General features: G+C 42.4%; 1 protein-coding gene across 2 annotated transcripts; it reads right to left on the reverse strand.

Annotated features, from left to right (window-relative positions):
• Positions 1–8,462: 8,462 nt before the first annotated feature.
• On the reverse strand, positions 8,463–21,800 carry zbtb43 (zinc finger and BTB domain containing 43). Of its 2 annotated transcripts, none has more exons than XM_078425840.1 (2): positions 21,754–21,800; positions 8,463–13,030 (listed from the first exon to the last, which is right to left on the reverse strand). In XM_078425840.1, exon 2 carries the CDS (start codon positions 13,010–13,012, stop codon positions 11,591–11,593), a length of 1,422 nt encoding a protein of 473 aa, XP_078281966.1. In that variant the 5' UTR covers positions 13,013–13,030; positions 21,754–21,800; the 3' UTR covers positions 8,463–11,590. The 2 variants fall into 2 exon arrangements, with proteins under 2 accessions (XP_078281966.1, XP_078281967.1); XM_078425841.1 differs by lacking the exon at positions 21,754–21,800 and adding an exon at positions 15,808–15,864.
• Between the last annotated feature and the right edge of the window lie 1,941 nt (positions 21,801–23,741).

Below are 23,741 nucleotides of genomic sequence, written 5' to 3' on the forward strand. Positions count from 1 at the left end.
ACTCTACCGCTGCGCCACCCGGTGTCATTCTGCAGCGTCCAATAGCTTGATAATTGAAGAAACTGTTGCTCAACCTGGCCATTATCTGACCTACCTACCTTCTTCCTGATGGCAGGAGTGAAATAGCTGGAGAATACAGCAGCTTTCATGGTTTTTCTACGTGACAAATAAAGGTTCACCAGACTTAAATGATCTTACTTTCAACTATGAAAAAGCCATTGGTTCACAACTTCTTTAAGCACTAGTTTGGAACAGGGGAGGGGAGAAGGAGAGGGTGTTGCACCAATGCAGGAGACGTTTGGGCCCACTTGGTCTAGTCTCCTTTAAAATTTGCTCCTCTCACCTTAAATATAGACTCTGTAATACTTGGTATTCCCATCCTGGGAAAAAGGATCTGACTGTCTACCAAATCTATGCTTCTCATGATTTTATATATTTCTATCAGGTCTCCCTTTAGCATCTGGCATTCCAGAGAAAATAATCAGTGTAGAAGTGTCTTGACCCGAAATGTCACCTGATTTCCTGCTCCCCAGATTTGCTACCTGGCCCACTGAGTTACTTCAGCACTTTGTGTCTTTTTTTTGTAAACCAGCATCTACAGTTGCTTGAGTCTATATATTTTTCTGTGCAACCTCTCCCTGTAGCTAATACCCCCCTAATCCAGGCATAATTTTGGTAAACCTCCTCTGTACTCTTTCCAAATTGATTTAATAACCACTTGTTCTGTGCAATTGCTTCATATCTAAGATGGTGCAAATAGTAGTTAGAGACTCCATTGATCTACAAGCAAAGTCTTCAAATGTAAAAACATACAGTATCCCTGTACCCTATATTATATATTAACATGATATCCTGACAAGACAGAGTGTTCAACGCGGAGATTCTGTCTGGCGCTGGCCTTCCGTGTATGTACACTCTATTCAGGCAGCGCAGGCTGCAGTGGCTGGGCCATGTCCACCGCATGGAGGATGGCCGTATTCCAAAAGACATCCTCTATGGAGAGCTGACATCTGGGAGGAGAACCATCGGCCGCCCCCAACTACGTTACAAGGATGTCTGCAAGAGGGTTGAGTCCTGGGAGAGCCTTGCAGTTGACCGTATGAGGTGGAGAGGTACCCTGAACCAACATCTCAAAACAGGGGAAGAAACTGATGAATGCAGCGGCAGACAAGCGGGCAGGCAGAAAGGAGCGCAGCAACTTCAACAGACCAGAGACCACACACAACTGTGACCTTTGCCACAGAGACTGTCACTCCCGCATTGGTCTCTTTAGCCACAAGCGACGCTGCTCTAGCCGAGGTGTGGAGCAAGCAGCCAACTAGGATGCATCACCCATGGTCAGCCATGACCGAGGGGGCCTAAGTTAAAAAGCTAATTTCCTTCAGTTTGAAGCAGGGTCCTGATCCAAAATATTGCCTATCCATTTACTCCACAGATGCTGCCTGACTCTGTGCTTTAAGGATAACAGCATTTGCAATTCCTTGTATCAAAACGCTATTTTATGTGTGAAATTCTTTTGTACCCACAGCCAAATGTGACACAAAAAAGAGTGGATATGACACTAATAATTTTGTGGAGAATAAGCAGAATGTGTTTTTGTGTTGGCACTGTTTTATTCTTCAACATAACAATTCTTATTTGCAGAAACAAAACCGCAGATGCTGATTTATACCAAAGATAGACATAAAGTGCTGGAGTAACTCAGCAGGTCAGGCAGCATCTCTGGAGAAAAAGGATGGATGGCGTTTGAGGTCAGGACCCTTCTTCAGATTCCGGGTTGGGTGCAAACTGGGAGGTAGTTGGAAGCCACAAGGTACAAGAGGGAGGCACAGTCAAGTGCTGAGGTAGTGTGTCCGGGTTAAAACATGGTCGGAGAGGGAGAGTGAGGGAGAGCAGTGAGAGAGGGTGTTGCAGAACTCGTAAAGTGGTTTAAGACTCTCGTACCAGCTTCAAGGGCAACCAGTTATGGACAATAAATGCTGGCCTTCATAGTGGTAAGCAATTCAAGAAATTAGATTCTAAACAGTGCCAGTACTAAGCTATATCTTCAGACTGTCTGGGGCAATCACGGGTCAACAGAGTCACGTATGAGTCATGGAAGTCGCACATATGCTTTCGACTTTAGAGATACAGAGTGGAAACAGGCCCTTCGGCTCACCAAGTTCGTGCTAACCTGCAATCGCCCTAGCACTACCTTACACACTGGGGACAATTTACAATAATAGAGGCCAATTAACCTACAAACATGTACATCTTTGGAATGTGGGAGGAAACCGAAGCACATGGGGAAAACCCACGCGGTCACAGGGAGAACGTATAAACTCCGTACAGACAGCACCCATTGTCAGGATCGAACTAGGTCTCTACCGCTGCTCCACTGTGCTGTCTTGCAGTATAGATTAGAAGGCAATGCAAAACAATTTATTAAAAACTTAACATGAGTCACATTTTAGTTTAGAGATACAGCATAGAAACAAGCTCATGCACACCATGTCCATGCTGACCATCAATCACCCATTCACACTAGTTCTGTGTTATACTACTTTCTCATCCACTCCCTACACATTCGGGGCAATTTACAGAGGATCAATTAACCTAAAAACCCGCTAGTCTTTGGGATTTGGGAGGAAACCAGGGAGAATGTGCAAACTTCACACATGGGTCACCCATAGTCAGTATTGAACCCGGGTGTCTGGCATTGTGGGAAAGCAGGACTACCAGCTGCCCATACTCCATTTACTTATGCTTCACAAACAAGAAGTCTGTTGCCTGATGAAATTCGTCAAAACTTCATCACATTAGCCCAGACAAACTGACTTGGAACACAGGATACCTATTTAGAATCATGCATCACAGTAACAGCCCTTTGGCCTAACGTATCCATGCTGAACAAGATGCCCCATCTGGCTGGGTTTGGCCCAGATCCCCCTAAACCTTTTCTTGTCCTTCTGACTGTCAAAATGTCTTTTAAATGTTGTTATAGTACCTGTGTCAACCACCTTCTCTGGAAGCTCGTTCCCTATACCCACCACCCTCTGTGCGAAAAAGTTGTATTTGTAAACTTTACATTATGTGTAATAGTTTATGTTCTGAATTTGCCTTAGTGCTGAAGATCCCTGTTGAACAGAAATGGTTATGCATCACTTCAGTTGGTTAACAGTAATCAAGATTTACTTTATTTCATACCACATATCTTGGATACTGGATTAGAACATCTAGCCCATCAATGGGCAACTTGTTTCATGTAAAATTAATAGTCCAAACAAGTATATAATTTGGAATTTAACTTTTAGGATGGTTTGCTGCCATGATTTTGTACAGTAAATGCGTAGACTAGATTCAGCCATTTTATACAAATAAATAACAATGGTAATTTAACATTTGCTTTTTCTATCACTGTCAGTATAGCTTATAAAAGAGATTACTTTTGACTAAGATGGCCAATTGATTTGTGCAAAACGGAATAAAGCAGCAATCAAATAAGTTGAGCCAACTGACATTTATTTTACGATTATGTACTCATACAGTCACAATTTTCTTCTATGAGAAGAAAGTGATTTTCACAGCATAGGCAACTGCAAGTAGCAAGCCAAATACTGTATATTTATTAAAATGGGAAAAAATGTTTCAAAGAGAAAAGAAACTCACATAATTTCTGACATAACTATGATTAGTTTCAGTGTAAATTCATGTTGAAAGCACTTTAAAAAAAATAACATTGGACAAAACATGAACACTTGTGATTTAACAGTTAGTTAACAACTTTGATAACAATTGTTCAGAAAGATGGTGATTGTTTAAATTGAACAGCCTGACCAACATCGGTTAAAGTAACACAGAAAATCAGGTGGACCCAATAGATTTTTTGAAATAATACATATAGTATCAATTTGATATGTCTTTTTGAACCTTTTCTGACACACGTTGGAACCCATGAGCTGTGCAATTTGAATAAAAATTGCAATCTCAGTTCCGCGAGTTACAAAACAAAAATCAACCAATAAGACATTCCTGTGTCAAAACCTCCTAAATACATCTTATTTACATTTTGCACAATTAACTTAAAATTATATAATTGGAAACTCTTAAACATATTTGGGAGTTTTGTTTCCTAAAGAAAGAAGTTCATTAACTGATGAGTTTGTGCTACTTGACTCAATGGAGAGTTTAAAGCTGAAAGGGGTTACAATACTTCCCAGACCCTTTCATGTCAAGGGTCAAGTCAAGAGTGTTTTATTGTCATATGTCCCGAAACGGAACAATGAAATTCTTACTTGCTTCTTATTGTGCACCTCTTCAGTAGCATCGTTATTGGCTTATAGTTATAAGAAAATGAGCCCGGGGAAAACCAATCTGAAGGCCTACTTTATCGGCATTACTGAAAGGACATTGCAGAAAGCAAAAACATCTTCTCTCCTGGTTCATCCTATTGATAAAATATACATTCCATCCTTGTTTCCTGACCTCTAAAGCCAGCCCAAAAATAATTATGATTTCATTCAAGTTGAGCCTATCTGTATTTGTATTTTGTAACAGCCAAAGAACTAAGAACTCGATCAAAAAGGAGCAAAGATAACCATGACCCTAATCTGTCATCCTATATTCCATTTTCAGCCAATGATTGAATGGCGGTCAATCATGGCTGAAAATGAAGTCAATCGATGGGTCAATTGGCCTGATTCCATTCATACATCTTATTTCTACCGTTTGTGATATAGCTTCACGCAGAGCACAGTGCCCAGGCTACAACATATAACAGCACATATTCTGCGCATGTTTCTTAATCAGGCATCATAATTTATTCCTTAACCATTCTCAAACCCCAGCATCAGAAATGTGCATGGTACTGTTTGTAGATATCTGAACTGAACAGCATTTAAAGTAGCTGTGACGACACATAAATATAAATATTTTAACATAAGAGGAAACCTAACAAACATGGTTATGTGCAAAGAGAGAATCTTCCTGAATTCGTTAGAATTCTACTTGGCATCAAAAAAGCCTAGAGCAAATACCATTTCACAAAACTGAGCACTTTAAACTTGTACATCTGATATTTGGTAGCGTCACAATTTTAACACACAATTGTAGAGTAGCCTTAAACATGATATCTGCTGGAAACGCTCTGTATAGACCTATATTGAATATTGATCACAGAAAAGGTCACGTTTCCGAAACAGAAGTAGTATATGGATATCTATCCAAGATGGGTATGTTAATTATTGCAATGACTACTGCAATCTACTGGTTAAATTCTTCAAAGCTTGTTTTATACTCCTCTCCAATATAAATAAATTTATCTGTCAGTGTCCAGTTAGTTTTAATCCTAAAGACTGATTTATATATAATATATAAAGTCTAACATCAATTTATATTAATCTATGATATATAAACTATTGGATTTGAAAATCTGATAAATGCTGTAATTGAATTATAAAATAATCAGTGCCAATTTACTTACCACTTTTAATGTGTTTAGTTTTATATTAATTATTTCAAATAAAGATGAAAATGGTTAATCATGGGAAATGGGACCAGTTAAAATACTTATGCGAAAGTTTGTTAAAGTTTAGATAGACACAAAATGCTGGAGTAACTCAGCGGGTCAGGCAGCATCTCAGGAGAGGAGGAATGGGTGACGTTTCAGGTCGAGACCCTTCTTCAGACTGAACGTTTAATTTGAATTACAACTCCACGTCACTTACAGAACTTACAAAATAGTTTCACCCACTACTATTTTTTTAGTCTTTACTCTCAGATATTGCTCCATTAATATGCTCTTTGTGCACTCGACATAATTGCAATACTAGTACAGTGAGCAGCGAAAGCAATAGACAAGGGTTGTGAATAGGGAAAATGTAGGTGGATGTGAAAGAAGGAACTGCAATGAAAAACATGAACAACCCAGCTGAAGTGTACAGAGTAGAAATCTAATGAAGACTTTCTATTAAACAGGACAAAATTAGCTTTTGACAAACATTTGCCATGCACCACAATGTGTTAACTTCAAAACTCACAGTCCAGTTACACATAATGGCACAAAACAGAAACGATTTAATAGCTCAAGAAGATTATATTGGGTGTTACAGATATGTAACTTCCAAAATCCTGCTCTCTTGTTGCCTCCAGGTACGTGTATCACCGAGTCATAGAAGGCTTTGGAGCGTGTTGATAAATAGAATTAGTATAAAGAATGGTCTCAACCCGAATCGTCACCCATTCCTTCTCTCCAGAGATGCTGCCTGTCCTGCTGAGTTACTCCAACATTTTGTGTTTATCTTCTATTAATATAGATGGTACTTGATTATTAGTATAGATGTGGTGTACTGAGAGTTTTGTTTCTGGGTTGTATAACTCTCATGATTCCAAAGATGGACACAAAATGCTGAAGTAACTCAGCGGGACAGGCAACATCTCTGGATAGAAGGAATGGGTGACGTTTCGGGTCAAGACTCTTCTTCAGACTGAGAGTCAGGAGAGGGAAACCAGAGATGTGGAAGGGTAAGGTGTGAAAACAAGAGATCAAAGATCAAGGAAAATGTAGAATAAATAATTGTTAGTTAGGGGAAGGTTACAATGGGGCACACAGAGTAAAATTTAATCAAGAGGACAGTAAAACTAGTCGGAGAACTAGGATGGGGGGGGGGATAGTTTGAGAGGGAAAGCATGGGTTACTTGAAGTTAGAGAAGCCAATACTTACACCGTATGTGAGCTGCCCAAGCGAAATATGAGGTGCTGTTCGTCCAATTTGCATTGGGCCTCACTCCGACAGTGGAGGAGGCCCAGGACAGAAAGGTCAGCTTGGGAATGGGAGGGGGAGTTAAAGTGTTTTGCAACCGGGAGATCATGCAGATCTAGGCGGACTGAGCGGAAAAAATACAGGCGTCTGGAGAGAGTATTCAAAAATGGAAAATACGGAGATCCCAGGCTAAGCAACGCAAAATGCACCCAACGTTATGTCTACATACTCCACTAATTCTGTGTAAAGACAGTCTGCTGTAAAGTCATACTGAACAATGAATAAGCGCGAAAATGGGTCTTATGTGGTCCACTGGAAACGCATAATAAAGGTTAAGGGATTCAGTTTCAATATTTTAAACATTGATAACTCCACACACTGACTCCATATAACCAATATAGTTTTAAGGACTGCATATACTTTTTAAACAGTCACTTTTTCAAACACTGTTAGAATAATTTATGATTCATAAATGAACTAAAATATCTAAATTAACAGTATTTTCCAAACAAGCAGTCGTTTTTTGCTCTGTAATTAGCTTTGTGATTGTTTTTTTATTAAATAGTGCAAGGGTATTATTGTCTTTCTTGGGAATATTTTTCTCTGGGTTGCCTTCTTTGTTAGATTCTTACAATGGACGACAGCAGTGAGGGAATTAATAAGCACAAATGGCAGGCCTACAGCTAATTATGGTGTACATCTTTTTATTCTAGATTAATGCAGGTTTGGAGGTTAATTGGTCTCTGTAAAATTGCCCCAAGGGTGTTGGGAGTGGATGAGAAAGTCAGATAACACAGTAAAGTATTGCCATACCCAGGCATATCTACGATTAGCAAACTGTACTATTTCTGAACAATTTGCTAATCGGGGATGTGTGAAGGCTTTAATGGACTCAGTCGGCCGAAGGGCCCGTTTCCATGCTGTATCTCTAAACGGAACTAAATTAACGAGGAAAGGACAATGGAAGCTGCAAAGGCAGTCCCTTCACCATTTCCAAAGCACAGACAACTCACCACTCCTTCCATCCTGCCCCCACCAATCACTTCAAATTTTAATATGCTCTTATATTGATCAATCCCGATAGCACTGGAAATTATAAGAATGACAGAGGCAGATCGGTAGGTAGACACAAAATGCTGGAGTAACTCAGCGGGACAGACAGCATCTTTGGAGAGAAGAAATGGGTGGCGTTTCAGGTCGAGACCCTTCTTCAGAGTCAGATCAGTAATCCCTTATCTGGTGCCTATGTATTTAATTAACAGAAATCGGAGAGCTGAAAGGTATCAATACTCTGTAGGTGCATGGGACTTTTAAAAACACTACTGGAGTACACTTTCAATTTGAATCAGATAGTGCACTGATGGTGTGATGTCTCTTTGTACAGCGATCCAGTCCCACCCCTCTGCTGTTGTCCTGTACATTGTTTTCTCTTCATTGGCTGTTCACCAAAAATCCCGATTTGAATCTGGCATTGTAATCCTTTGAGAAATTACCCCATGCTTCTTTTGCATTAAAATCAACGGATATAGAGACTGAATACTTTATATGGTGGGCATATCCAGAATGGCAGTTTAATGTCCAGTACACACAAAAAGATGGAGTAACTCAGCGGGTCAGGCAGCATCTCAGGAGAAAAGGAATGGGTGACGTTTCAGGTCGAGACTCTTCTTCAGAAGAAGTCTGAAGAAGGGTCTCGGCCCGAAACGTCACCCATTCCTTCTCTCCTGAGATGCTGCCTGACCCGCTGAGTTACTCCAGCATTTTGCGTCTACCTTCAATTTGAATCAGCATCTGCAGTTATTTTCCTATACGTTTAATTTCCAGTGGTGCATCTGAAAAGTAACTACCCTTACGAGGATTTTACCGGGACATGAGGGCCTGAGCTATGGAAAAAGGTTGGGCAAGGTAGGAATTTTCTTCCTTGGAGAGCATGTGGCCAAGGGGTGACCTATGGAGACGTAGAAAATCATGAGGGGAATAGATAGGGTGAACTCAGTCTTTTACCAAGGGTACGGGAAATCAAGAACAAGAATACGGTGAGAGGGCAAGATTTAATAGGAGCCTGAGGGGCAGCTTTTCATTCAGAGGGTGGTGTGTATATGGAACGAGCTGCAAGAGGAGGAGGTGGTTGAGGCAGTTACTATAATAGTGTTTGAAAGACATTTGGACAGGTACATAGATAAGAAAGGTTTAGAGGGATATGGGCCAAACACAGGCAAATGGTACTAGCTTAGATGGGGCATCTTGGTCGGCATTGACAAGTTGGGCCGAAGGGACTTTATCATTCTAATCGCATTAAAAGGCTTAGGATGTTGAAGGATTATTCTTATTAAAAAAACAGCTTTGCACTATCAGTGGTATCCTGAGATACTTCTGACCTTCTATGCATTGTCAAATAATTTAAAATTCCTCGAAATGGGGCATCATTTTCAGATAAACCAGTCGCAGAGACTTCACAATGAAAGATGTAAATTCAATGAACAAGTAACAACATTTTTAGAGACACCACTTGCAAACATTATAGCTGTTTGGAATTCATGCTAAATGGACTGGGTTTTAAAAAAAAGAAGTAATTTTTAGGTATTCCAAGTTGCATTTATCAAATCACTTTAGAGTTGAATTGTATTTTGATTAAAATATTAGTTCTGTCAAATCATCAAATCAACTGTCGTTTTTTACAAAATGTTGTAGCCTATAATTCTCAAGCTCTTTTAGTCTCTTTTTTGAAAGCTGCCAAATACAAAACAGGAAAGTTGAATAGAATACAAAATGCTGGAGTAACTCTGCAGGTCAGGCAGCATCTCTGGAGGACATGGATAGGCAACATTTTTGGTGGGGACCCTTCTTCATACCTGGCACTTTGTGTTTTACGCAAGATTCCAGCATCTGCTGTTTCTTGTGTCTAGAAAATTGGATAGAAGTGTAGTATTCAATCCTTCGCTTACAATGGGAGAGGACCGGAATCTTCCAAGATGGGAATTAACTTGAACTGATTTACACTACGCCATTTTCAAACCATCAACGATTTATTGATGAAGCCAATATATAATTCTGCATTTCACTTTTTGAGCTGTTTCAATCTTTTTAGTTTCTTCCCCTCCCTTTCCTACTTCAAAGGTGGTCTTCTATAATTTCACTGTTTCATAGGTTTGTTGTGAAAAAGGTCTTATCAAATGGAAACTTACAACAGTAAGACAAACTAGTAATTTACTCATCAGCTGTCACTTGCTCAACATTTAGCATGTCTAAGACACAATACTTTAAATATATATATACATACACAAAGTATGTAAGTAATACCTTTTGAGAAAAAAGTCTATTATATTACTCTCATCCTGCCTCAAACGTGATTATTTAAAGTCACTATCAACAGGGACAATTTTTTAGTATGCATTGCACTGCGGTCCTGACCTCCCACCTACGTCATTGGAGACCTTTGAACTATCTTTTATCGGACTTTATCCAACACAAAATGTTGTACCCTTTATCTTTTATCTGTGCACTGTGGACGGCTTGATTGTAATCATGTATAGCCTTTTCTTTGACTGGATAGCACGCTAACAAAAGCTTTTCACTGTACCTTGGCACATGTGACCATAACAAACCAAACGAAACTAAGCTATCATATATCAAATATTCCAATGAAAGATTTCTTAAGTTATTCATTAACCAACATCCTACATAAAAAGGTCTGATTGAAGGAGCTCGGGAGCTTGAAAGATTATTTTAATCTACATGTCTTTAGCAGAATGACTTGCACCGATTGTTCACAAACTACACTGGGCCCATTTGAACATAGACTACTCGGTTGCTAATCTTTAAGGTACAAATATAATTTTCCTGCGAGAATTAGGCCTCAGAATACAGAATATCCATTAACATGGTATTTTCAGGCTAGGGATTGAATATGATTATAGACTGTTCCAACTTCTGGTTTTGTACAAATGATTAAAAATGTAAATTGAAACTCCGATCTCTCAATCCTCCTCATTACATAGAACTGCCTTTGTGAAAGACAGAAAAAATGAAGGGAAACTACCAGAGCGATTGATAGAGTCTGTTTAATGACCTCAGGACATTCTGAAGTGCTTTACAGCTAAAGTAGTATTTTTTGAAGTATAAACACTGTTGCAATGTAGGATACTCAACAACTAGTTTATGCACTGCAAGCATTGGAATAATGATGTGATCGTTTTATTTTCTGCAAGTGATGTTGATTGAGGATAAATATTAGCCTGTCTATCAGGCTCCCTCCCCTGTTCTTTGAAGCAGTGCCACTGGATCTTTACCATATACCTGATGGGCAGTCGCAGCCTTGGGTTAATGTCTCATCTGAAAGATGGCATTCCAAGAGTGTATTTTCTTCAAGCGATACCCATAAGTGTCAGCCTATCCTCAAGCCACTTGCTTTGGACTTGAACCCACAAACCTACGGACTCAGAGGCAAGATATTGAGTTGAGAGTCGATAGCATTGCTACGCACAATACTCCCAACGTAAAATATACGTGTGCAAACGGGGCTAACAACGGCATTAGCAAAATACAGATCAACATTTATTTTTAGCTTTGCTTTAACTTTTTTCCACTTACTTTAACATGTGCGTAAGGCTCATCTTTTTCATTTCAGATGACTAGCAGTCACATAGTTGTGCAAGATTTAAAGTGTAACATGGTTTTGGTTAATAAATTTCATCATGGCACCAATATTTTTCTCCCAAACCCCAGGCTGTCACCACTGATTTTCTACTGTGACTGAGGCCACCTCTGAATGAGTCGAAAGCACTTACAACATCTTCACTATATTAAGTACCATATATAATTTAAACGGGCCACTCGGCCCAAAGGTTTGGTCAGCGGACATCAGGGACCTGATAGAGTTTTGTGCAGGATGTCACATGCCGATGGAAACTGTCTCGCCACATGAATTTCTTACTGCAGATGTGGCACTCGTATGGTTTAATGCCAGTGTGGATCTTCATATGGCCAACAAGATGATGCTTCATTTTAAATTTCTTACCACAAACACCACAGCCGTAAGGTCGAAGACCAAGATGCATGCTCATATGCCGATCTCGCTGACTCTTGTGAGTGAAGTTTTTGCCACACTGACAGGGGTAAAGTTTGTAAACAACAGCGGTGAAGCCAGAGTGGGAGGTATTTTCATTGACTGGTGTCCCAGGTTCACCATCCGCGCCGTAACCGGGCAGTCGATTCACCTGCATTTCAGCTGCCATTAGCGGATCCTGGCGATGTGTACTGACGTTTCCATCTCCCCGGTCGGCTGAGAATTCATCAAGTGAGGAGCCGTAGAAGTCAACCTGTTCGTCATAGGAACGATTCTCAGGCCCTTCCTCAAACACCTCGGGATTTTTGGCAGCAACAATATTAAAGCTGTCGTCAATACTTGACGATTGTATTACTGGCTCGGCCGGAGTGTTGTTTTCTGACTCGGAGACCTGATGATCTTCCACTGCGGGGAGCATCACCCCATCACCGTAATCCTGCTCAGACCTTTCCTGTTTCACGTACACCCAACGTTTGTGAGGCATTATACTGGGCTGACTATAGAGCGGCCTGGCAAATGTGTACTCCGCACTGTCACTGGCTCCTTCCTCGCCATCCTGGCTGTTCATCTCTGCGCTTAAATGATCCTGCTCCCCAGATGAATTGCTGGGAAGGTTGTCATGATCTACTGATTGAGGCGGTGACACGTTATCCTCTTTGGGGCTCTCTTCGCCATTCGCCTCAGCCTTCGAATCTTCGGTCAGACCTTTACTGAGTTCGGGCGGTCTGAGAACTCCGAGTTCTGAATGCTCCCCCAAACCATTGAAATTGCTGCTGCTGGGTGACTGATGGTCAGTGGAATGATTTGCCTTTTGGTAAGAGACAGCGGGGCAGATCTTTAAGAGTTCTGTGCACTTATCCACCACGTGCCACATTTGAAGAAAGCTTGCCACTGTTAGGTAGCTGACAATTTCGGTGGCTGGCAGTACGAGCTTTCCCGTGTAGCAAGACAACAAAACATTCTCAAAAGCCTTTGGGTTCATCACATCAGGCAGGAGAATCCGATTACTATTCTTCAGTAGTACCTGATCGCAAAAATAAGGTGAACTAGCTGCTAACACAGCCCTGTGGGCCCTGAATAAATGGCCCTGAACTTGAATAGTAATGTCACATAGCTGTCCTTCTTGACGCTGTTGGTTTAATCTTTGCAGTAAAGTACTTGTGAAATTTGGGAACTCCACACGAAAAAAGTTGCTTGCCAGCTCCATCGTAGATGAAATCAAAAACTGTTTAAAAAATGAGACAATAGATATGTTAATTGCGATTTCAGAAAATGCTAAAGCTGTTTATAATTGAGAATGAAAGTGCCATTCTTAAATATTTCTTTTAAATATTGGTTGGTGAAATAGAATGTTTGTTTTTGAGTAAAGTACACATATTGCAGTTCAGAATATAAATCTTATTTGGGCCATGTGGTTACAATACTGGACAGAAATTTGTATTTAAATATCACTATGGCAGAAAGGCAACAAAATTTAATCAGTTCTGGTTATTATGAAATGGACACACTGACATATAGACCTATCTGATCCACTAATCCCTTTTAGAGAAGATAACACTGACTTCTATGCGTTGGGAAGGAATTGAAGATGCTGGTTTATACTGAATATAGACATCAAATGCTAGAGTAACTCAGCGGGTCAGGTAGCATCTCTGGAGAAAAGGAATTGGTGACATTTCGGGTTGAGATCCTTCTTCAGAAAGGTCTTTTCCTTTTCTCCAGAGATGCTACCTGACCGACTGAGTTACTCCATCATGTTGTGGTCCGACTTCAACGTGACTTCAGACTTACAGCAATGTTGTTGAATGTCAACTGTTCAAATGGCTCATAAGACCATTCAATTATATGAAATAAAAAAGCTATTAGATTAAACTTGATGGACCAGCTAGCACTGACAATACATACTGCAACTGCAGGTCTTTGCACTCACACCCATGAACTTGTTCAATACCACTGAACAGCTAAGGTCATGTTTGCAGGATTAGATCTTGCAACCAAATCCTGAACACCTCCACCCCCATCCATAGTTGTGCCCTGCCTCATGGAAGATGTATCTTGATCAGAACTAAAAGCGTGGAGTCAGTTCAGTCAGGAAAGACTGAAATAGCCAACACCAAATGAATTCAGTTGCATCACGATGACTGTCCTGATAGACATCATGCTGAACCTTTCTTGCTGAAGGTGGTGAGAAAGCAAGAAAGAGGAACCTACTTGACCTTGTTCTCACTAAATCACTTTTCACAGATGTAACTGTCCACAACAATGTTGACCACTGCACAGTATAGCCATTTTAACATTAACTATGGGCCCCATTACTACTATGTAAATACTGTGACTGGAGGAACATGTCAGAGGCCAGTATCCAAGCTACCCATCTCCTCATTCCCCAATGTCGTTTCACCTTTAACAAGGAACATGGCAAAAGCCTAGTGGAACTTATTAACCCGTCACACAAGGTGCTTGATACTCTCCAAGGCAAATCAACTTGCTACCTGGGCCACCATTCTCCATCTTGAAAAATGTCTCCCTTCATTTTCTATGTATCATAGAATGCATCCCACCTGCCTGCGATTGGCCCATATCCCTCTAAACCTGTCCTATCCGTGCAGCTGTCTAAATGTTTCTGAAAAGTTGCGATAGTACCTGGCTCAACTACCTCATCCGGCAGCTCGCTGCATACACCTACCACCTTTTGTGTGAAGATGTTACCCCTCAGGTTCCTACTCAATCTTTCCTCTCTCACCTTAAACCTGTGCTCTCTGGTTCTGATTCCCCAAACTCTGGGAAAGATACTCTGTACGTCCACCCGATTTATTCCTCTATTTTCTACACCTCTATAAGATCAACCCTCATTCTCCTACAGCCCAAGGAATAGCGTGTTCGCCTGCTCAACCTCACCCGATAGCTCAGGTCCTGGCAACAACCGTGTACATCTTTAACATCTCCCAAACCTGCAATTTCTGCCACATCACTGCACAACGATAAGAGATAAATAAGAACATTACCACCTCCAATTCACACACTTTACTGACTTGCAATTGCTACTGCATTATTGGGTAAGACTCTAAGAACTCACTGCCCAACAGCATTGTGGCACAGCCCAACCATACAGACTGCAATAGTTCAAGAGGGAGCTCACCATCGCCTTCCGCAGGACTAATTAGAATGGGTAATAAATAACATTTATCTTACGAATGAAATAAAAAGAAAATCCTTCACATCTTTCCTTTGAACTCTGAGGTTCATATTTATGTTGAATCCCTCACAATGCAAACATTTTGTAGTGATGGAAACGTTAAATGGAGGAAAAGATAATAGAAAGATCTTACAAAGCAATGAACATATTCAAATACACATTATCATCCACGAATTAACGTTTGCGGAATCTCTTAATAAATGAAAGCATTTGTGAAAATAAATATTTAAAATAATACAAACTAAAAACGGTGCTTTCATGAGTTCTCTTACTTACATCACTTTCCCCACCTAGCTGCTGTGATGAAACTTACACGAACTTTCAAATTTGGAGCTAAACAGTGTTGGAAATTAAAATTCCACTTTAGACTTCTGATTATCGGTGTAACTAAGCGTTGTTAACAGTTCATTTAAAATAAGGAACACTGAATAACATTAAGAATCCCCCGAAATAAATTAATACCAAAAGCAATATGTGTAGGAAGGAACTGCAGATGCTGGTTTGTACCGAAGATAACACAAAATGCATGAGTAACTCAGCCGGTCAGGCAGCGTCTTTGGAAAAAATAGATGATATTTCGAGTCGAAACCCTTCTTCAGAATGAAGTAGTCTGTAGAAGGGTTTCCACCTGAAACGTCATCCATTCCTCCTCTCCAGAGATGCTGCCTAACCCGCTGAGTTACTCCAGCATTTTGTGTCTATCTTCAACATCAAAAGCAGATCAGTGAGCATGCATAAAAAAGAAACAGTCAATGTTTCGGATCAATGATCTTTCTCAGAAATAGTTGTGATGGAAAATCGCGTACCTATATCATTAGTTCTATTTTCAATTCTCAAGGATGCTGAGTGCTTCCAGCATTTCCTGGTTCTGTTTACAATATCCAACATCTGCAGTTCTTTGCTCTTCAGTTCAAAGCAGTCATGGATTAGTCATTTTAACAGTGCGTGATACCTTATCAACCACCAACATAGCAAAACATTGTTAATCACATTGCTTGCTTTTTTATTCTCTTCATAAGGATCTCTCTTTTATTATTTTTACCCTCTCCGAAACCTTATGATGTCATGAACACTACTTTTCGATTCAAATTATGTTATTTCTTTCCTTCAAAATTGCAAATTGTTTTTATTTCTGATGCCCAAACAAAATCTGGGCACTGAATCAATCCTACAAAGGTCAAAAAAATGTTTCAAGTATAATTTACATGCCATTGGGATGATATCTAACAATCATCTCAATGTTGATATATCATTGCACTTTATCTGCCTTGAACTGTTTGGAAAATACTCTGAGACAGACATTCTGTATGGTGGAAAAAAAACCTGACTCTACGGGTTAATCTGGAATTGGTTTGCACTTAAACGTAAAATAATGTACCAGTTTTGAAGCTACCCGTGCCTTTCAGTTTTGTAATGCACTTTATATATCCAAATGCTCCAACAATTGTGTTCTTGTACATTAATGCAACAAGTTGCATTTTAGTACATTTCTGATGTGGTGCTATATGTTTGATTAGTTGTCCAGAATCCTCAATGTAATTGATAATTAATTTCAGATACTATGTAATTCTGTATTTCAATATTTACTTTATGTGGAAATTTGTATTTAAAAATAAATTCGACTTTAACATTTCATTTCAGAATTCAGCTTTTCTTGGCCTTAGACATTGAGTAACTTTAGCTTTAATGGTCCAATGCAGGTAATAGTGTGTGTAGGACATAATGTGTAGGAAGGAACTGCAGATGCTGGTTTAAATGGAAGATAGACACAAAATGCTGGAGTAACTCAACAGGACATGCAGCATCTCTGGAAAAAAGGAATGCGTGACGTTTCAGGTCAAGACCCTTCTTCAGACTAGCCTGGGGAAAAGGAAGCAAGAGACATAGACAGAGATATAGAACAAATGGATGAAAGATATGCAAAAAAGTAATGATGATAAAGGAAACAGGCCATTGTTAGCTAGGTAAGAATGGGAACCTGGTGCAACTTGGGTGGGGGAGGGATGGAGAGAGAGGGAGTGCAGGGGTTACTTGAAGTTAGAGAAATCATTATTTCGATATTCAGTTTGAAGAAGGGTCTCATCCCAAAACATCACCCATTCCTTCTCTACAGAGATGCTGCCTGTCCCATTGAGTTACTCCAGCATTTTGTGTCTACCTTAGATTTAAACCAGCATCTGCAGTTCTTTTGTACACATCAATATTTATACCACTGGGTTGTAAGCTGCCCAAGTGAAATACGAGATGCTGTTCCTCCAATTTGCATTTAGCCTCACTCTAACAATGGAGGAGGCCTAGGACAGAAAGCTCAGTGTGGGAACGGGAAGGAGAATTAAAATGTTTGGCAACTGGGAGATCAGGGAGGTCCTGGTGGACTGAGCGAAGGTGTTCAGCGAAACAATCATCCCGTCTACGTTCGGTCTCGCCAATGTATAAGAGTCCTCATCTTGAACAACAGATACAATCGGTTGGAGGAGGTGCAAGTGAACCTCTGCCTAACCTGAAAGAACTGTCGGGGTTCCTGGACAGAGTCGAGGGAGGAGGTTTAGGGAAAGGTGTTGCATCTCCTGTGGTTGCAGGGGAAGGTACCGGGGGAGGGGGTGGTTTGGGTGGGAAGGGATGAGTAAACCAGGGAGATGCGGAGGGAATGGTCTCTGCGGAAGGTGGTGGAGATGGGAAGATTTGATTGGTGGTGGGATCCCGTTGGAGGTGGTTAAAATGTCAGAAGATTATGTGTTGTAGGCGACGGCTGATGGGGTGAAAGGACCAGGGGTCTCTGTCCCTGTTGCCACTAGGGGGAAGGGGACCAAGGGGGGACCTGCGGGGTACCGAAGAGAACTGTGTGAGGACCTCATCAATGATGGGAGAGGGGAACCCCCATTCCCTAAAGAATGAGAACATCTCGAATGTCCTGGTATGGAACACCTCATCTTGGGCACAGATGTGGAGTAGACAGAGGAATTGGGAGCAGGGTGGGGAGGTGTAATGGAGATAGTTGTGGGAGTCAGTGGGTTTGCAGTAGACTTCAGTTAATAGTCTATCTGCTGTGATGGAGACGGTGAGATCAAGAAAGGGGAGGGAGGTGTCGGAGATGATCCGTGAATTTAAGTGCAGGATGGAAATTGGTGAAGTTAATGAAGTCCATGAGTTCTGCATGGGTGCAGGAGGTAGCACCAATGCAGTCGTCAATGTAACGGAGATAGAGTTTTGGGACAGGGCACTCATGCCTGGAACAGGGATTGTTCAACGTACCCTACAAAGAGACAAGCATAGCTGGGGCCCATGCGAGTGCCCATAGCTACGCCTTTGATTTGGAGGAAGTGGGAGGAGTCAAAGGAAAAGTTGTTGAGGGCGAGGACCAGCTCCACTAGGTGCAGGAGAGTGTTAGTCGAGGGAAATTGGATGGTTCTGTGGTCAAGAAAGAAATGGAGGGCTTTAAGACCTTCTTGGTGGGGGGTGGAGGTGTAAAGTGGCTGAATGTCCATAGCGAAGATGAGGGAGTGGGGTCTCAGAAAGCGGAAGTCATTAAAGAGATGAAGGTGTCTTGGACATAGGTTGGGAGAGATTGGACCAGGGCAGATAGGATGTAGTCGAGGTACATGTAAATCATTTCAGTGGGACAGGAGCAGGCAGAAACAATGCACCTGCCAGGGCAGTTGTGTTTATAGATTTTGGGAAGAAGGTAAAACCGGGCTGTGTGGGGCTGGGAAACGATAAGGATGGAGACTCTGGAGGGTAGGCAGCCAGAAGTGATCAAATCAGAAATGGTCTGAGAGATTATGGTCCGGTGCTCATCTGTGGGGTCATGGTCCAAGGATAAGTAGGAGGAGGTGTCCGAGAGCTGGCGCCTAGGTCAGCGCGCCAGACTACCACGGCACCTCCCTTGTTGGCGGGTTTGATAATAATGGTGGGGTTGCTGCAGAGTGAGCAGAGGGCGCTACGTTCGTAGGGGGTGAGGTTAGAATAGATGAGGAGAGTGGAAAGGTTGAGACAATTAATGTCACGTCAGCAGTTAGAAATGTAGAGGTCTAAGGAGGGCAGAAGGCCGTTCGAGGGAGTCCAAGAGGAGGGGGACTGGTGGAGACAGGGTCACCACTGGGTGGCGAGGACGGCTTCTCATAGAAAAAGGTACGGAGGCGACGGAAGAAAAGCTCCACATCATGGCGGACCCGGGACACGTTGAGCTGGGGACAGAGGGGACTGAAGGCTGTGAGGACCGTTCCGTATCGGAAAGGGAGAGGTCAGGGGGGATGGTTAAGATACGACAAGGTGAGGTGCCCTGTGGGAGGGAGGGAGCAGTAGGACCCAGGAGAGTCTGCACACAGCAGTTACGTGACAGGCACTGGAAGCTTTTAGTTACCTCCCAGCAATGTTATTGGGGAATTAGGTGTTAGCAAAACCACTGATTGTCAAGCACTCATAGGCAGCAAGTAGCAGTCATAGCACATATCGGTACGGGACTGAATATTGCTCAGGCTTGGCTGTAAGCTGGGGTTGACGGCTTCTTTTTCCTGAGATACAATGAATAAAACTACTTATGAGTACATATGAACTTAACTGCAAAACTAAACAAAAATAAACTGGCAATTTAAATAATTACCGTATGTTAGCAAATTTGCAGGAGTTAACAAAATTCTGAACTTAGGTTTGATTTGTAGATAAACAAATTATCAGGAGATAAATGATAAATCATAATTATACAGGTCATTTAATGTTTATATTTCACAAAATAAATAGCCATAGATTCATAAAGTCATACAGTGTGGAAACAGGCCATTCAGTCCAACTTGCCCACACCAGCCAACATGTCCCAGCTGCACTAGTCCCACCAGCCTGCATTTGGCCCATATCTCTCTAAACCTGTCCTATCCATGTACCTGTCTGTTTCTTAAACGTTGGGATAGTCCCTGCCTCAACTACCTCCTCTGGCAGCTCGTTCCATACACCCACCACCCTTTGTGTGAAAAGGTTACCCCTCAGATTCCTATTAAATCTTTTCTCCTTCACCTTAAACCTATGTCCTCTGGTCATTGATTCCCCTACTCTAGGCAAGAGACTCTGTGTGTCTACTCGATCTATTCCTCTCATGATTTTATACACCTCTATAAGATCACCTATCATCCTCCTGCACTCCAAGGAATGGAGTCCAAGCCTGCTCAACCTCTCCCTATAGCTAAGACCCTCAGACTGAAGGGTCTCGACCCGAAACGTCACCCATTCCTTCTCTCCTGAGATGCTGCCTGACCTGCTGAGTTACTCCAGCATTTTGTGAATAAATACCTTCGATTTGTACCAGCATCTGCAGTTATTTTCGTACATTTCCATAGGAGGGGGATCAAAATTGAACGTAATACTCCACAAACTGCCTCACCAACATCTTGTACAACATAACAACCCTACTCTGTACCCAATACCCTGACTGATGAGCACCAATGCATTGAAAACCTTCTTCACCACTCTATCTGTCTGTGATGCCACTGGAATTTAGAAGACTGAGGGGGGATCTTATAGAAACATATAAAATTCTTAAGGGGTTGGAGAGGCTAGATGCAGGAAGATTGTTCCCGATGTTGGGGGAGTCCAGAACCAGGGGTCACAGCTTAAGGATAAGGGGGAAGTCTTTTAGGACCGAGATGAGAAAACATTTCTTCACACAGAGAGTGGTGAGTCTGTGGAATTCTCTGCCACAGAAGGTAGTTGAGGCCAGTTCATTGGCTATATTTAAGAGGGAGTTAGATGTGGCCCTTTTTGCTAAAGGGATCAGGGGGTATGGAGAGAAGGCAGGTACAGGCTACTGAGCTAAATGATCAGCCATGATCATATTGAATGGCGGTGCAGGCTCGAAGGGCCGAATGGCCTACTCCTGCACCTATTTTCTATGTTTCTATGTCTATGTTTCTATGTTTCAAGGAACTACGTAACTACACTCCTAGATCGCTCTGCTCTACGACATCCCCAGGGCTATGCCATTCACTAAATATTGCCCAGGCTTGAGTTTTAGCAGGGGTGGAGTGCTTTTTTGTTCTGGAGTAAAACCACATAAAAGATTTTAAATTTAAAAGCAAAACTAAAACAAATTAGACCACCAACTTAAATAATTGCCATAAGTTAGCAAATTTACAGCAGGAAATGCATTTGTCAGCTTAAGTTGATTTATAGATAAACAAATTATCAGGTAAATGGAAAAATCATGATATACAGCTCATTTAATGATTATTTTCCACAAAATAAATGTATAATATTATACTTAATATGAACGTTGTAGCATCTTTAGCAGGGTATTCTATTCAAAAAGTGTTTTATTTACCAACTGGGCATAGCTTGAGATATACTTTTCCTGCATTCACCCATTGCAGCTTTGCTCAAGCCTGCGACTCGACCCCGCCCACGTGTCCCAGCCGGCGCGTGATTGGTCGGCCGCACGTCAATCACGCGGCCCCGCCCACTGTCGGGGGGAGAGGCCGCGGCCGGTAGGTCGGCGGGGCCGTCAATCACCGTCGGTGACGTCAGCACGTCCGCCCCAAGGCCCGCCCACCCGGCCCGGCCCACGACGTCAACAAGTCGCCTCTGTCTCGGCGCGGCCTTCGCACTCTCACGGCGGGACACGACCCGACGGGACAACAGCGGCCGGCCCGCCGCCTGCGAGCGAGCGAGGTAGATCGGCCGGCCGGCCGGCCCCGCCTCGGCTCCTGCCCGCGGGGAGAGAATTAGCACGGCGGAGGCAGGGGGCGGCGGCGGCCATCAGCGCCTACCTGTGAGAGCAGCCTTCACCTGAGAGGCCGCAGCGGCAGTTCCCCGACAACCGCGCTGACGTCAGCGCCCGCTCACGTGACCGCCGCGGCACGCCTGCCGTGTAAACAAACGGGCCGGCCCGCGCACGCGCACTCCGCTCTGCTCGGCACTGCTGTCAATGGGCCATGGTCACATATACACAGTACATACTGACTCCAATGGGTCATTCATTGTCACATGTACACAGTACATACTGACTTCAATGGGTCATTCATTGTCACATGTACACAGCACATACTGACTCCAATGGGTCATTCATTGTCACATGTACGCAGCACATACTGACTTCAATGGGTCATTCATTGTCACATGTACGCAGCACATACTGACTTCAATGGGTCATTCATTGTCACATGTACACAGCACATACTGACTTCAATGGGTCATTCATTGTCACATGTACACAGTACATACTGACTCCAATGGGTCATTGTCACATGTACACAGCACATACTGACTTCAATGGGTCATTCATTGTCACATGTACGCAGCACATACTGACTTCAATGGGTCATTCATTGTCACATGTACACAGCACATACTGACTACAATGGGTCATTCATTGTCACATGTACACAGCACATAGTGACTTCAATGGGTCATTCATTGTCACATGTATGCAGCACATACTGGGTGGGCTCAATGGGTCATTGTCACATGTGGCGGCACGGTAGCGCAGCGGTAGAGTTGCTGCTTTACAGCGAATGCAGCGCTGGAGAGTCAGGTTCGATCCTGACTACGGGTGCTGCACTGTAAGGAGTTTGTACGTTCTCCCCGTGACCTGCGTGGGTTTTCTCCGAGATCTTCGGTTTCCTCCCACACTCCAAAGACGTACAGGTATGTAGGTTAATTGGCTGGGTAAATGTAAAAATTGTCCCTAGTGGGTGTAGGATAAGTGTTAATGTACGGGGATCACTGGGCGGCACGGACTTGGTGGGCCGAAAAGGCCTGTTTCCGGCTGTATATATATGATATGATATGATACACAGCACATACTGAGCTCAATGGGTCATGGTCACATGTACACAGCACATACTGGGCTCAATGGGTCATTGTCACATGTACACAGCACATACTGGGCTCAAGGGTCATTGCCACATGTACACAGCACATACTGGGCTCAAGGGTCATTGTCACATGTACACAGCACATACTGAGCTCAAGGGTCATTGTCACATGTATGCAGCACATACTGGGCTCAATGGGTCATTCATTGTCACACGTACACAGCACATCTTGAGCTCAATGGGCCATTGTCACATGTACGCAGCACATACTGAGCTCAATGGGCCATTGTCACATGTACACAGCACATATTGACTTCAATGGGTCATTCATTGTCACATGTACCCAGCACATACTGGGCTCAATGGGTCATTCATTGTCACATGTACACAGCACGTACTGGGCTCAATGGGCCATGGTCACATGTACGCAGCACATACTGACTTCAATGGGTCATTCATTGTCACATGTACGCAGCATATACTGAGCTCAATGGTCTTCATTGTCACATGTACACAGCACATACTGAGTTCAATGGTCATTCATTATCACAAGTACCCAGCAGATACTGAGTTCAATTACACCTCATTGTCACAGTACCCAGCACATACTGCCTTCAATGGCACCTCATTGTCACAATTATCCAGCAAATAGAGTTCAATGGTCCTTCATTGTCAAATGTACCCAGCAGATGGAGTTCAGCAGATACTGCGTTCAATGGCACCTCATTGTCACAAGTACCCAGCAAAATACTGAGTTCAATGGTCTTTCATTGTCACAAGTACCCAGCAGATACTGCCTTCAATGGCACTTCATTGTCACATGTATCACAGTACCAAATAAACTGCAGGCAAGAGGTACAGAAGTGTGAAAACGCACATCTCCAGATTCAAGGACAGTTTCTTCCCAGCTATTATCAGGCAACTGAACCATTTTATCAACA

Source organism: Rhinoraja longicauda, chromosome 31 (assembly GCF_053455715.1).
Source record: "Rhinoraja longicauda isolate Sanriku21f chromosome 31, sRhiLon1.1, whole genome shotgun sequence".
NCBI lineage: Eukaryota > Metazoa > Chordata > Chondrichthyes > Rajiformes > Arhynchobatidae > Rhinoraja > Rhinoraja longicauda.